Source organism: Pieris rapae, chromosome 20 (assembly GCF_905147795.1).
Source record: "Pieris rapae chromosome 20, ilPieRapa1.1, whole genome shotgun sequence".
Taxonomy (NCBI): domain Eukaryota; kingdom Metazoa; phylum Arthropoda; class Insecta; order Lepidoptera; family Pieridae; genus Pieris; species Pieris rapae.
Genome location: NC_059528.1, coordinates 1,996,965 through 2,010,498, shown reverse-complemented (window position 1 = coordinate 2,010,498; position 13,534 = coordinate 1,996,965). Strand labels below are relative to the sequence as shown.

The 13,534-nt window shown below is 35.4% G+C and overlaps 1 protein-coding gene across 4 annotated transcripts in view; it reads left to right on the top strand.

The window, feature by feature from the left end:
* Positions 1–11,949, top strand: part of LOC110993127 (protein bunched, class 1/class 3/D/E isoforms) — a 133,971-nt gene extending 122,022 nt beyond the window's left edge. For all 4 annotated transcript variants that reach the window (XM_022259256.2, XM_022259255.2, XM_045632495.1 and 1 more), the window contains one exon: positions 10,466–11,949. In XM_022259256.2, coding sequence (XP_022114948.2) covers positions 10,466–10,678 — 213 coding nt within the window. In that variant the 3' untranslated portion in view covers positions 10,679–11,949. The remainder of the gene's footprint in view (positions 1–10,465) is intronic.
* Positions 11,950–13,534: the final 1,585 nt, after the last annotated feature.

The following is a 13,534-nucleotide window of genomic DNA, read 5'->3' as shown; positions in this document are numbered from 1 at the left end:
TGCTTAATTTATATATTTCTTGAGTCAAGTTGATAAATATGTTGTACATAAATTAAACCCTTCTAGAAACATGCCATATAAGTACAGTGTAGATTTCTAGATAGTAAAATTCTGAACTAATGTTTGTTTTCACTATCTTTATGTTATTTAAACATTTACATATATCAACTTTCCTATGCAGTTTGTACGGAGATCACGTAAACATATTTCATAGTCCGCATGTCTGATAGTTGGTTACCATAGCACGATTCGGGGGATATTTACAAATATAGCTCGATTATTATTAAACGTTCGATTTCTAGTGATATAGATTTCCTTTGAATGAAAAATGTATGATCTTCAGCAAGAGCTTCAACTAGTCTGTTCTGTTAGTGACAGGTATACAACATGTTAAAACACATCGAAGAACGCTGGCCGCGTAGCCAGTCTTTTAGAAACTGTTGTGGTCCTCATCAGTAAAATAAATGCAAAAATCTATGTGCCCTTTGCTCCTATTGTTACTACGGAACTTCATACACTATAAAATTAAACGGTCAATTTACTTGTAGTACTTGCTTTGAAGTTTTAGAAGAAAATAAATTACTTTGTTTGAATGATGCACTAATTAATTTATGTGTCTCTTACCCAGTTACGCAAGCGTCTGTCATATAATCAGTCGAAAAACATCAACATAGTGCATGCTTACTGGATATTCGACGAATCAATCGCTTCTAAATTCTATATTTTTATTTATGTATAAATTATCAAGTAAAACACATTACGAATAGGAAAATACAATTACCACATTCTCCATTGTCATTGTTCTGGAACTTCAAGCCTTTTACAGTTCTTGTTCACAATCTAGTGTAATTAATGTGTCGCGTCGCATCTGTTTGTTTTTTAGCTAAAACAAATGAACACTTAATACAAAACGAAATTTAAATTGTTTGCCGTCTCTTATCTATTTCGACCATGAAGGGTTTAGACGTCCCACGCAAACTACACATGAATATGTGGAACTCGACTTACATCCAGACAACCGAGATATCTAAAATCGCTTTGGGTTAAACTAGGAACGCCGACGCAAACTAATTTATTGTTATATACTCGAGAATGGAACATTAAAAAAAACAATTATGTAGTAAAAGAAATTTTCTTGAAAGTATTTTTTCTTTGAGACCGAATGAAAAAAATTAAATTGTATTTTTATTTCCCACGATTAGACGACTGGTTTTGTTGCAAAACAGTAGAGTAATTCCTTTCATATGATTTTCTATTAATGGATTACTTAAATTCGCCTGTATATAAATGTTTGTCGAATTGCATATACCATACACCTACATAATATGTAATGACGTCATAAAGGTAGTGGCACCTGTAGGTATACATTATATAGATTTTAAAAACGTCAAACTATTACAAACGTCTAACGTTAATTTAATAGGCAGGCATGAGAAGCTGCACTTGTTTTGAAATAATTTGCTCATTATTCTATTTTTATACGACAATACCATAAGGTCATTAGAATACGTACGATCTGACATAGTTTACGTAACTGTTACGTGGCGTTATTTTAATATAAAGATTGATATTTAGCTCGATTTGAACATGGTATTGTGTGCAGTTGCTAAAAAAATGCTATGCTTATTATTTATTAATTATAATTCTTTTTTTTTTTTAAGAAAAAATGTTGATGAATTAATTTTTTACTATAATATATTTTAGTAACTTATTTGGCAAGACTGGTATAAAGAACACGGGTTGTTGCAATTCAAAGTTGAATTACGAAATCAATCCAATCTAGAGTTAGACCTGTTTAAATAAAAAATACATAGATTGTAACACCTATACGGCAAGCTGCATTTAGGCCGTCGGAACGTCAATCAAACTTAATCTAGTTTCAAGAGCTTTCAAAACATTTTTTATAAAAAGTTTTATATCATTTAACACTTCATTGCAAGTAATAATAATAATAATAATAGCCTTTATTTCCAAAAAACTTTAAAATTAGGAGACAATAAAACGTCATTCACTTAAGTTTTGGTTTGTCCACCGTTGGACATAGGCCTCCTCCTTCCGGTTCCACTCGCGTCTGTCGCGGGCCAGGCGCGGCCAGGTAACCCCGGCGACTGCGATGATGTCATCTGCCCAGCGTCGGCGTGGGCGCCCCTGCGGCCGGCTCGTGCCGCGCGGGTACCAGTGCAGCACTCTCTCGCTCCATCTGTTGTCACTTGTTCTTGCTGTGTGCCCTGCCCAACGCCATTTCAGGCGGCACACCATTTTTGCCGCGTCTATTATTTTTGTTCTTTGTCGTTGTACTCTTTACTCTTTACCCTGATTCTGAGACTTAAGCCTAACATGCTCCTTTCATTGCAAGTACAATTAAATAATAAGGCTGCCAGCGGGTGGATTTGGACAGGTACCGTAGAGAGATTTAATAGAAGATAGAGAAGGAAGGCTTACCGGAAAGGGACAGGTAGTGAATTTCATGGCCTCACTGTGGAGACTCAGAATGGAATATATTAAGACAAAATTGTGTTAACATTAATATATAAGTGTAAGATAACTATGCCCTCAATTTCAAACATATTACGGAATTTATCCGCTAAGACCACAAGCAAACAAGCACAAACAGTGCACGCAATAATTATCTTATCACAACAAGAATCTCAATCATCATCCATCACACAAAAGCGTGTTGCACATACGCTGTGCGTACATCACGTTAGGGCTACCAAACAAAAACCTTTCTATGATTGATTCATTGACTTACTGTATAAAGTATGCCTAAGCCTAAATCGTCCGTACGTTTAGTAACCAAAAGGCCACAAACAGCTACATTGCAACAATACAATATATTTCCTTTTGTGTCCACCAACTCGAAACCACAGTTGTTTAACCCAGAGTCACACGCAGGTTATATACCTTAAACTTACTCTTAAAAATACGATTTGAAATCAGCAGGGTGCAAATTATTATTTCTTATGTCGTGCATTCCCCATATTTTTTTGTTGGCAACCCTGCGTAACGCATGACAGGTGCGGTTGTCAGTCGGCCGTGCGACTGCAGTTCCGTCTGTGCTCCTTACCGCTTCTAAGAACATACAGCTGGTGCACAAGTATTCTATTTTCTGTGCAATTGGATTGAACTAAAAGCCTTATTAGCCGCTTTGTACATATGACGTAATCAATGTGAAATCGTGATGTACAAAAAAAATTTGATTCTAGATTCGAAATTGGTTTTTTAATTTAAATCTTCCTGTGTATATAAACCTAGCAATCTTTATAAGATTAATAAAGATATGGAGTCATTGATTAGATAGTTATTATATCTCAAGAAAAGTATAAACGCTATTTGTGCAATCCACTCCAAACACATTTATACACGTTTCTGTATTTTATATGTTATGTGTTTGAAATTCAATCACCAGTTAAATTAATCCAAACGTTATGCTTAGTACTTGTACGATGAGAGTTAGAGAGAAAAATACATCACGTGGCTATCTAAAATGTTATCACGTTATGAATGAAGAAGTAAAAGGGAAACTAGTTTTCATAATATGTATTTATAGTGCCTCACAAAATACAATTTACATATTGCGTGGCCGGCAGAAAACATCTGCGAAAACATCGTTAATACGAGGGTTTATGAAAACCTGTTTGAAACGTTACAATAGCCATATGAGCACTGAGCCAAACACACAATCGTGACATACGCCCAAACCCAATAACCTATCTTAAGATTACTTACACCAGTTTTCAAAATAATTCAAAAGCTATTTGATATGTTTTGAACATAGACATGTATATTGTAATATTATTTGTACGGTTTTATTTACATTATTTGACTTAAAATTGATTATCAAATATGAGTGTAAATAGCGAAGAGATTGCATTCCATTCGTCGCCAAAAATGGATTGTCTTCGTACGATTTGGTTATTGATGCAGATAGGAGATCGATCGACTGTCACGGTCTGATTGTGGATTAATTATTGAGTTCGGGAGTTAGCTTAGGAAATCTCCGGTATGTCAACATGCAGTACTTTTCTAACTTCGTGCTAAGTAATAAGCGGGGTCCTCTCAGCGCTTAGTATTTTGTTTGAATCTAATCCTCGTACCTGTGTATGCGTATATTCATGTATAGTAATAATAATGTTTCATGATCGTTTGTCAATCTATTAGGTAAGAAGGTGATGAGCAGCAGAGGCAGCGTCCTGTGCCTGATGCCGTCGACTTTTTCTGTCTAAGGCAAAACAAGGAACGATGTTTTCCTTCAACGTTTGAGCGAATCTTAAATGCGTTAAATTCCACTGGTGCACAGCCGGGGCTCGAACCTACGGTCTCAGGGATGAGATCAACAGTCCTCAATAAAGTCTGTTATGTCAATAGTCATAAGATGATATCAGAGCAACGAGTATTTAAAATATATGTATCTAGGTTGATGGAATTTCGTAATTGCCGTTTAGTTAACGGTCCACTTTATAAACAATATGAACAATGAATGTTTGTCCGGTTTTTACGTCGCACCCAATTAAATGATTAACTTAGCTATCCACATAACATCTTTATGTTTCTCTACTACTACTACTACTCTTTCTACACTCTAAATTTGATGGCGTCGCAAAATTTATGCATATTTAATATGTTGTGAAATTATTTATCAAACTACCTGGAAGGTTAAATCTCAAAATGGAAACTGCGATCAGCAATCCTGCTCCAACGAGTTCGAAAACACCTTTTCCGGCGATTACTGGTTTCGTAAAGGCTTTTTTAGCTTTGCTCCGTCCACACGGCGTATTCGTGATTTCAATTGAGCCTCATAGATGTGCGCTTGCACATCGTACCGTCTATAATTAGCAATAGTAGCAGATGGCCTCCAACGATTGACCCCAATCCCGCCCTAATGCCCATCGCTCTATAGTATTTTTATCACTCGGTCCTTGTTTTTCCTAATGAATTTACTGGAGCGGAAAAATTATGTTTTCTTTACGTTCTTTTACATGAAAAAAAAATACATTTATTTTGGAACATAAGATCATCATTGTATCACTTATTCCCATCATTAAATTCGAACCTGTTGGCATCCCTACTCATCGGCAAAGAAGACAGAGGGTGTTGGCCGAGAGAAAAAGCCGGCGTAAAAAACTCGGTAGGTACTCCTTTTAAAAAAAAGCAAATCATCAAACAATTCTACAATATTTAAAACAAATATAGCAATTTAATTAGAAGTAGCCTGCCCAGCACTAGTCCCAGGCACTTTTATCAACTAGATAAGGCCTTAAATATAATGACCATGCCCTTATAATAGACAATACAGCAATGTATCTGTTTGTTTTAATGGTTTTCTTACAATTAATTTTCAAGCCATACAAAAACATTATTTGTATTGCCATTATTCGATAAATTAATTAAAGTAATAATAAACCAACCAGGGCGGTATAATCACAATTATGTTTTACTAAACGATATCACCATAGCCTTATCGTTCCTTAATTATATTATTTTTTATCAAACAAATATATTATAAATCCACCCAAGTATTGATAAATATATCTGCTATATCTTTATCTGCGGAACTGTATATAAAAATTATTTATAGAACACGTGACACACATTTGGTCCGTTGCGTAATTTTATCACTATCTGTCTCGATTTACATATTATGAACAAAAATATTCCATCGCACATGTTCGTGTGTACTATAAGAGAGGGAATGTATAATCATATAACAAGAGAAAAATAAGCAATAGATAAGTGCTGTCTGACTGTGTGTGCAGTCAATGATAAAATTGTGAAATATGCTGTGTATGTTTTGCAACAGCCCCGCTTCTGAATTCAGTACGCGATTACATCAGCTATGTTATGTTTATTCGGGATTTTCACATTTAGTTTGCGACCATAGCTCACACTACTGACCCGTTTTCCGACAGCCCAACCGCGTAACGTGAAAGACCGTTTTATTTTTCCTTTGATCGTTAACATCGGTACTTTGTGTCGTATTTGTTTTTAAACCGCTCGCTAGTTCACCCTTTTATCTTTTATATCCAGTCGGTTTGATCTTAGGCCAAGCAGAAACATAATTATTTACAGATGTATTTAAGGAATTTCGTTTAAGTTACTTCTGTCGTTATTACAAACCGATGGTCATACAAGTCAAAATACATTAAAACACGATATCAATTTTATTGTGAGAGGGACCAGATGTGTAGAATTTTCTTCTTGACATTAGCATTATGCTTAGCACTATGCTATGTTCATTGTACGTGATTTGCATGAGTCGAGCGTGACCTGCCGACACTAAGAATAGACTACGGAAGGAAAGCTGCCCCCAATGCGCCACTGGAGGTGAACACGTGCTCAGCAAATTACTGATTGCTGTAATGCAATGGGATAAGCGATAGTTTAAGCATGAGGTTTCTTGCGTGCCGTGATTGGCTAACCTTGATTGTATTACGGTGCTTGCAGAAACCATATGAAGTCTGCTTAGAGTATCACTGTGTTCATACAATTTGTTAGTAATTCTTGTTTGGAACGGTCGCTTTTCAAGACGAAGGTTTTTTTCAAGACTTGACAAAAACGTAAATACTTGAACATTCAATGCCAAATTTACAACAAAAAAATGTTTTCATGGAATAAGAAATGATAGCTAAGTAAATCAGTGGCGCTACCTTTAAGTATCTAATGATCATTTGTCAATCTAATTGGCAAGTAAGCGATCAGCCATCTGTGCCTGACACACGCCGTTGAGTTTTTGAGTTAAAGGCAAACCAATTTCTTCACCATGTTTACCTTCCTTACCTTTCGAGCGAATGTTAACTGTGCACATAGATATAAGTCCATTGGTGCACTGCCGAGGATAGAACCTACGACTACGGGGATGAGAGTCGCACACTGAAGCCACTAGGCCATGCTCCGTTCTGATTTCATGAAATAAAGATCTATTTAATCATAAAAAGTCTGGTACTTTAGGTTACAGTATGGCTTCTAGCAGATTGTAGGAACAAGCCGCCGACCGCCTAAAAACTCGTTACAGCGGTTTATATGGTTTCATTTCAGGTCTACGTTACCATCTTTCACTCTTGTCCTAAATAAAAATAAGTATTAAATTAATATTCTTGTTGGACCTGTTCTCGATTGTGTCGTAAACGCGTAACACTCCAGGAACTTTAGCCAATATTAATACTGACATCGTACATTGTACAGTCTATTTGTGAGTTGGAAACTGTCTTCATAATTTTGAGGCGACGATTCAATTCCCGCTAATACAATTGTTATATAAGTTATACGCAAATATGTAATGTTATGATTTATATTTTCCTATTGTTCATATAAATAGTGGAAAATTTCATTGTTTGGACGGAATTGTACGCTATCCATATCTTGATAGTTGTATCGGCTATCTAGCGATTATGTCTACTTATTATAATAGGCTTCAAATCCTCAAACGGCATAAACATGTTTTGCCTCAACTGCTCGACCTTCACTTTCAGATATAATTTAAATCACGATAACATGCTATCGCGTCTTATTTTGAAATTTTAAACCTCTCCGAATCGTATCGTTTATTGCTTCATCCTTGGCTAAATATAAAAAACCAGTTTCGTCTTGATCCTTGGACGATCACTTTACATATTGATCGTTGCTTCTGTTCTGTTAGGGTTCAATGATGTTCAATGCTCTGTTTACAGGTTCATTTGTCACATGAGCTGCCCTGAGTCAGACTTTAAGTTTAAATCGCTACTTTAACCTTTCTCTGTTTTCACTGCGCCGTGCGGTTATCGCTTTTGATAACTAAATTTACGTCAATGTTATGTTTACATATATGTGATATTTATTAAATTTTTATGTGCCAATTAATTGGTTTAATGAGGAAGATAAGTTTACTTTTCGTTCTTGGGTCACGGACTGTTTTGGCTTGGACATATGCAATGTATAATTTACGTTCGAAGTTTAAACTTATTATTTTTTTTTGTATTCAACATTGATATAAATTAATTGCTATAAAAGTGATGAATCGTCATAACAAACCCATTAAAGTGTGTCATGAATTGCTCATGAATATTTATAGACTTAAGTATTCAGCTGCGCAAATATTGTAGAAAAATAGTTATTTGTTACACAACCTTGCCATATGTATATATTTTGAGATACATGATATTTAATTTATTATTTTCTATTAATAATATACAAGTTTGTAACTTATTTTTTTAATAGAAAAGGGGGCAAACGGACCCGTGAAGATACCGCCGCCCGTGGACACTCAATGCCAGAGGGCTCGCTAGTGCGTTGCCGGCCTTTGGTACGCTCTTGAAGAAACCTAAGTCGAATTAATAAAACTTTAATTTTGCTAAAACGGTCGACGACTTCGGTTAAAAACAAACATCAAGGCTAGTTTTGTATTGTAAGCAGGGTTTAATTTAAATTCATGGGCGGTAGGCAACTAGTATGTAAACAAAACATTTTAGAACGCTTTAAAATGTTGTATTTTTATAGAGAATTAAATTTGTTGTCGCATCGTCCAAATATGATGATATCATCACCTCACTCGAATGACGGGAATCGTACGAGCTTGTTTACATTAATTCTTATCCATTTCAAGCACCGTATTTGAAATTCAAATGAGGTTTCAGAACGATCACGCGTCAAACTGCGTATGTACCAATCGAAATTGTATGTATGTCATCGAACGGTTAGATTTTCAGAGGGTTATTAGTTATTAGCCGCGTAGCAAATATGGTTGTTTCTAATTGTATAAGTATTAGCGGCAATCAATGTTCCTGCCTCCGTTGTTAAAAACCAATCCAACAGGTTTAATCATGCGCCCTTGGACCCATTATATCATCGCCTGCTGTATTTGGTACGCGACTGCGAAAAAGTTCACTGTACTCTTCCTTGAGGGCAATGCACTTTGATGTTCTTTCACATGCTAATGTGTGCATTTGATGCAATAATTAACAATAACTAAGGTCTTGGTGACCTTGTGGCACACTTATCTCGTATTTATCATTATCTTATTTCCCTTTCAATGCACGAGGTACAATCAATGTATCATGTAATCTTAATAGCTCTTTATTTCGAGACAAAAATTGTCCTGTTGTTATTGCGGTTTCAATGACAGTATAAGCATTAAAACTGTCGTGATGTAAATAATGACGTCTCGGCTCTGAATAACATGCATAAGTGTCTGACTAATAAAAGACGGTTGATGTCCAGCAACTCTTAAATCCTTAATTGAAGGTCATACAACCCGCGCAAATACATTGTCTATATTTAACTGTGTCAAATATAAATTGAGAAAACATTCTCTCGCCACTTATAGAGACGCGAAACTTTTTGAGTCACTTACGAGTAGTGTGTGTGGGTGGAAAATGTTTTTCATGTTATTACAGGCGTCACATTTTTCACATTGCAAACGTATTGGTCTCATGGCGTTAGCCTTGGGCCTCTAGTATTTATATCGATTTTTTATGCACATTATTGCATGCTTTCCGCATTCCAGACTTAAATTGCCATAATTCATCACAGTGATTTTCCTATTACTTGAACTATAAATCAATATGTAAGCTATCATTATTCGTAAATTATGCAACTTATTTTTCTGTTATTTTATCGTGAGAAACCATTTTTAGAGCGTCGATAACATCGATTCAATATTTACACTCGCCTACTGAAATGTAATCAAGACTAGTATTTACTTTACTAATATGGAATTTGTAAATAAGCATATTTCAAATATTTATTATATATTTTTAAGTGCGTATTACCCCAACTTTTAAAATAATCTGTTCGCGTGACACATCACGTTCCTGTTTTGTTGTACCATTGTGCAAGCTTCACAATGGTCGCCATTTCAGTAATGCATAATGCGAAAGGGTTCTGGAACAGGAGTTTATATCGATACGGGATCGTTGAGTTCAGAGTGCACACACAGACCGCGTGTTCGATGACGTGTTCACCTCCATTTTAAATAGGACAGCCGCGCGCGCAGACCACCAGTCGCCCGGTAGAACTCATACGCACAACTCGTCTCAATTATCATCTGTGCCGTTCGGTTATCAGTAGTCAATAGTGCTTTACATATCGTTGTTATTCCACGTTTCGTGTCGTGAATTATTTTAAGCCGTACAATGATTGATATCGTACAACCCCGCGATGGATGCCTTTACGAGATCAGACAGAAGGGTCAAAGGGATCCCTGTTATGTGGTCGTGCCTAATACAAAAGTGCGTTTTGATGTAACTTGTTATTGTTTCAAAGCTTTTATTTTATTTATTTTTATGATAAAGTTTAAATTCTATTACGTATTAATATTTTTTATAAGATTACGTCATACTTTTTATCAGTTTTTATCCTACTTAGTTATCCGTTATCATTTGTTTGTGTACTGTTCAGCAGTATGTTTTTTCAACAACAAAGTCATATTTGTGTATTAAATTAATAAATCCATGAACTCTATATATTTACAAATATTTTTGTGTTGTTTCAGGATCTGGTTAAGAGCCACTTGATGTTCGCGGTGCGCGAAGAAGTGGAAGTACTAAAGGAGCGCATCGCTGAACTAATGGAGAGGATCAATCAGTTGGAGGTGGAGAATAGCTATCTGCGCGCACACGCCAGCCAAGACACGTTGGCGCAATTACCGGTGGTGGGCAGCAAGCCTCCGCCACAGGCGCAGGGTCCTCAGCCGCCCGTGTCATAAGCTTAGCGGTCTCTCGAACGCCGCCGGTGATGCCGGCTCGGCTCTTTCGGCCTCCCCCTCGGCGCGCGACACGCGGGAACGAGTCACAATGGCTGTGCTATGTTAATTCGTAGGTTAACAGATGGACGCAGCGCCGAGGGAAGGAGTGGGCACACAACGTGCATAGCATATCGGAGTACATGTGAACGTGGCTAGTGTAGAGCCCGCAGCGGCCTGTTTAGCCTTCGATTATTATGCTTCAATACATAGATATATTTTTCTGTTATTTAATCTTTAGGGTGCAGAATTTCGTGCTAACTGCCATGCTTTTGCTGCGCGTCTCGACTGAGACTTTTTAGTGTTTCGACGTTACGTCTGTATGATTTTGATTTTAGGCATCGCTATCCATATAATGTATTCCATATAAGTAAATTAAGTCGTGTGTTTATGATAAAATAGTCGGATATATCTACGCATTGAACAATTGACTGTTAATTTATTTTGTACTTTTTGTATGTATTTAAGTTATTTATCTTGTTACATTTAAATCGCAAGATCATCGATAGATGTACTGATTGTGTTGTGTGCTTTATCATTTAGTTGTATTTTGATTCATACACTTTAAATAGTGTTCGGACATCAACGAGTGATGTTTAGCGTTATACTAAAGAGTCTGTAGATGTAGTCGATGTGAGAGTATGGCCTCGTGCAAGCGCTGGCTTTAGAAAATTTTGCACGCTGAAACTGAAAAAAAAAATCTATTTTTATTCCAAACCTATATCGATAATAGAGTTTACACATAGCAATTTAACATTGTATTTTTTTAAATATTATAAATTGTTTGTATATAGTACAAGTTGTAAGTCGGGTGATGTATATAGGGTAGTACGTCCGATGCCATCAGAGAATGGCTTAAATGAAGTAATGAAATATGTACGCTGTAAATCGCTTTATTGTTTATCGTAAACAAAAGAACAAAGTGGCTGGAGACTGATTGTATGGAAAGATTGTAAATGTAATTAATGGGTCAGTGAATGTGAGCCTTGGTTTCGTAGTCCCAGCAAAGGAACGTACTAGAGTAGAGTTTTATACAAGACTACTACATATATGTGTATAGATGATCTATTTAGTCCTCTTAATTATTGTGAATATGCCGTAATTTTACTTCATTGCTAGATATGATAATATAATTCTGAAAATTGTAAATATATTGTAAACAGAATGTCCATTGTAGCTTATGTTGACCAGAAAGGTTCCTCATACCCAATAAATGCAGAACTACTCAAAATCGTTTTTTTGTTTAATTTTACCCTCAAATATTTACCTTAATGTCCAGAGAATTCAAGAGCTACCATGAGATGAACAAAATGGAATGGAACTCCATGTCGACTCCAGTTGGAAATCATCCCTGAGATATACAACCTCCATCTATTCAAAGTGAGAGTGACAAAGATCGGCAACGCACCACTAAAAGTGATTGTCCATGCGCATGCATGGGTTTCCCTTTAGCTCGTTTGCCCTCCTATTAGATTATAATGTAGCTTATAAGATATTTGATGACATACTACATATTAATTTTGTAAGATGTCGAGTCAATCTCATTGTAGAGTCATGGTTCGCACCGTTTTGATACAATTGTTCTTTGGAAATGCATGGAACAAATATGTTGTGAGGTACCAACAATAAATACATAATGAATCAAGTAATAGCCTAAAAACTTTAAAATGAGCCTAAAGTGTCTGAATTTACTGAACATTTCTTTACAAACAACGCTTTGAATCAAATAGCATATAAGCTGCTGCCATCTTGTGACTAATTAAAACTTAAATTCTCTAAACACTTAGTTCAATAATTTATTTATATTATTCAAGTTACTATATTAGTTACGGTAACGATAGATGGCAGTATTTTAAAATTCATTGATCTCAGCCGAATTTTATGGTGTGCGACCCCTACGGTGACGCTTCACTAATTTTAAAGCATTTCTAAATTTAATTTATTTAAATAAACTTGATAACGTGCATTATTAATCATAATAAGTGTCAGATAACGAGACGAGGAACAGATGACGGTTATCAAACGATAATAGGTATCTGAAGTAACATACTTAAAAACAATTGATTTATCAATTGTTTTTTTTTTTCAAATACTAAGCTGCGAAGCTTAACTATCTAATAGTATGATTTATGGAAAGAATTGCTAAAAAAGCAATATATATAGATATATAAATTCATGAAAAAAAGTTCAGGCTAATTACATCGTTTTGACTGATTTTGTTTTTATCTATAAAAGGGTAAGGTATTACTGTTAATAACTTAAACAGATATCAATAGTAGATATACAAATTATATTTTGAAAGTCTATATAGATTAACATACTGAAATATTTTTTCAAATTTGTAATGAACAATTCGAACAATTTTATATTCAAACAGGATTTTTTTAAACAGTTTCTTTCCGAACCCGTTGAAAAAAATCTTGTCGTTTTTGCGACACGTCACACAACGTCGTTTTAACGAGTGTTATAGATTAAACATTTTTGAGAATTTGTTGCTTATAAATGAATTAAACGCCATGGCAGTGTTTAGAATTTATTTTATATTGAGGTTTCGGCTAGAGCAAAAATTTTAATATGTTCAGATGTATTCTTAGTGTCATTGAAGCATGTAAAATAAAGACATGTTTTCAATAGCTGCAAAACGATAACAGCTATTGACGACATTATATTATTTTATTATATACATATTACATACATTACATTTGATTAGTTTTATAATACGACGACTTTGGTAACCCTTACCAGACTCTTACATAGTCTGTGGTCTGTGTGTCTGCAATTGTCAGCTGTCAATGTTAATTCCTGTTTTACATTCCACGT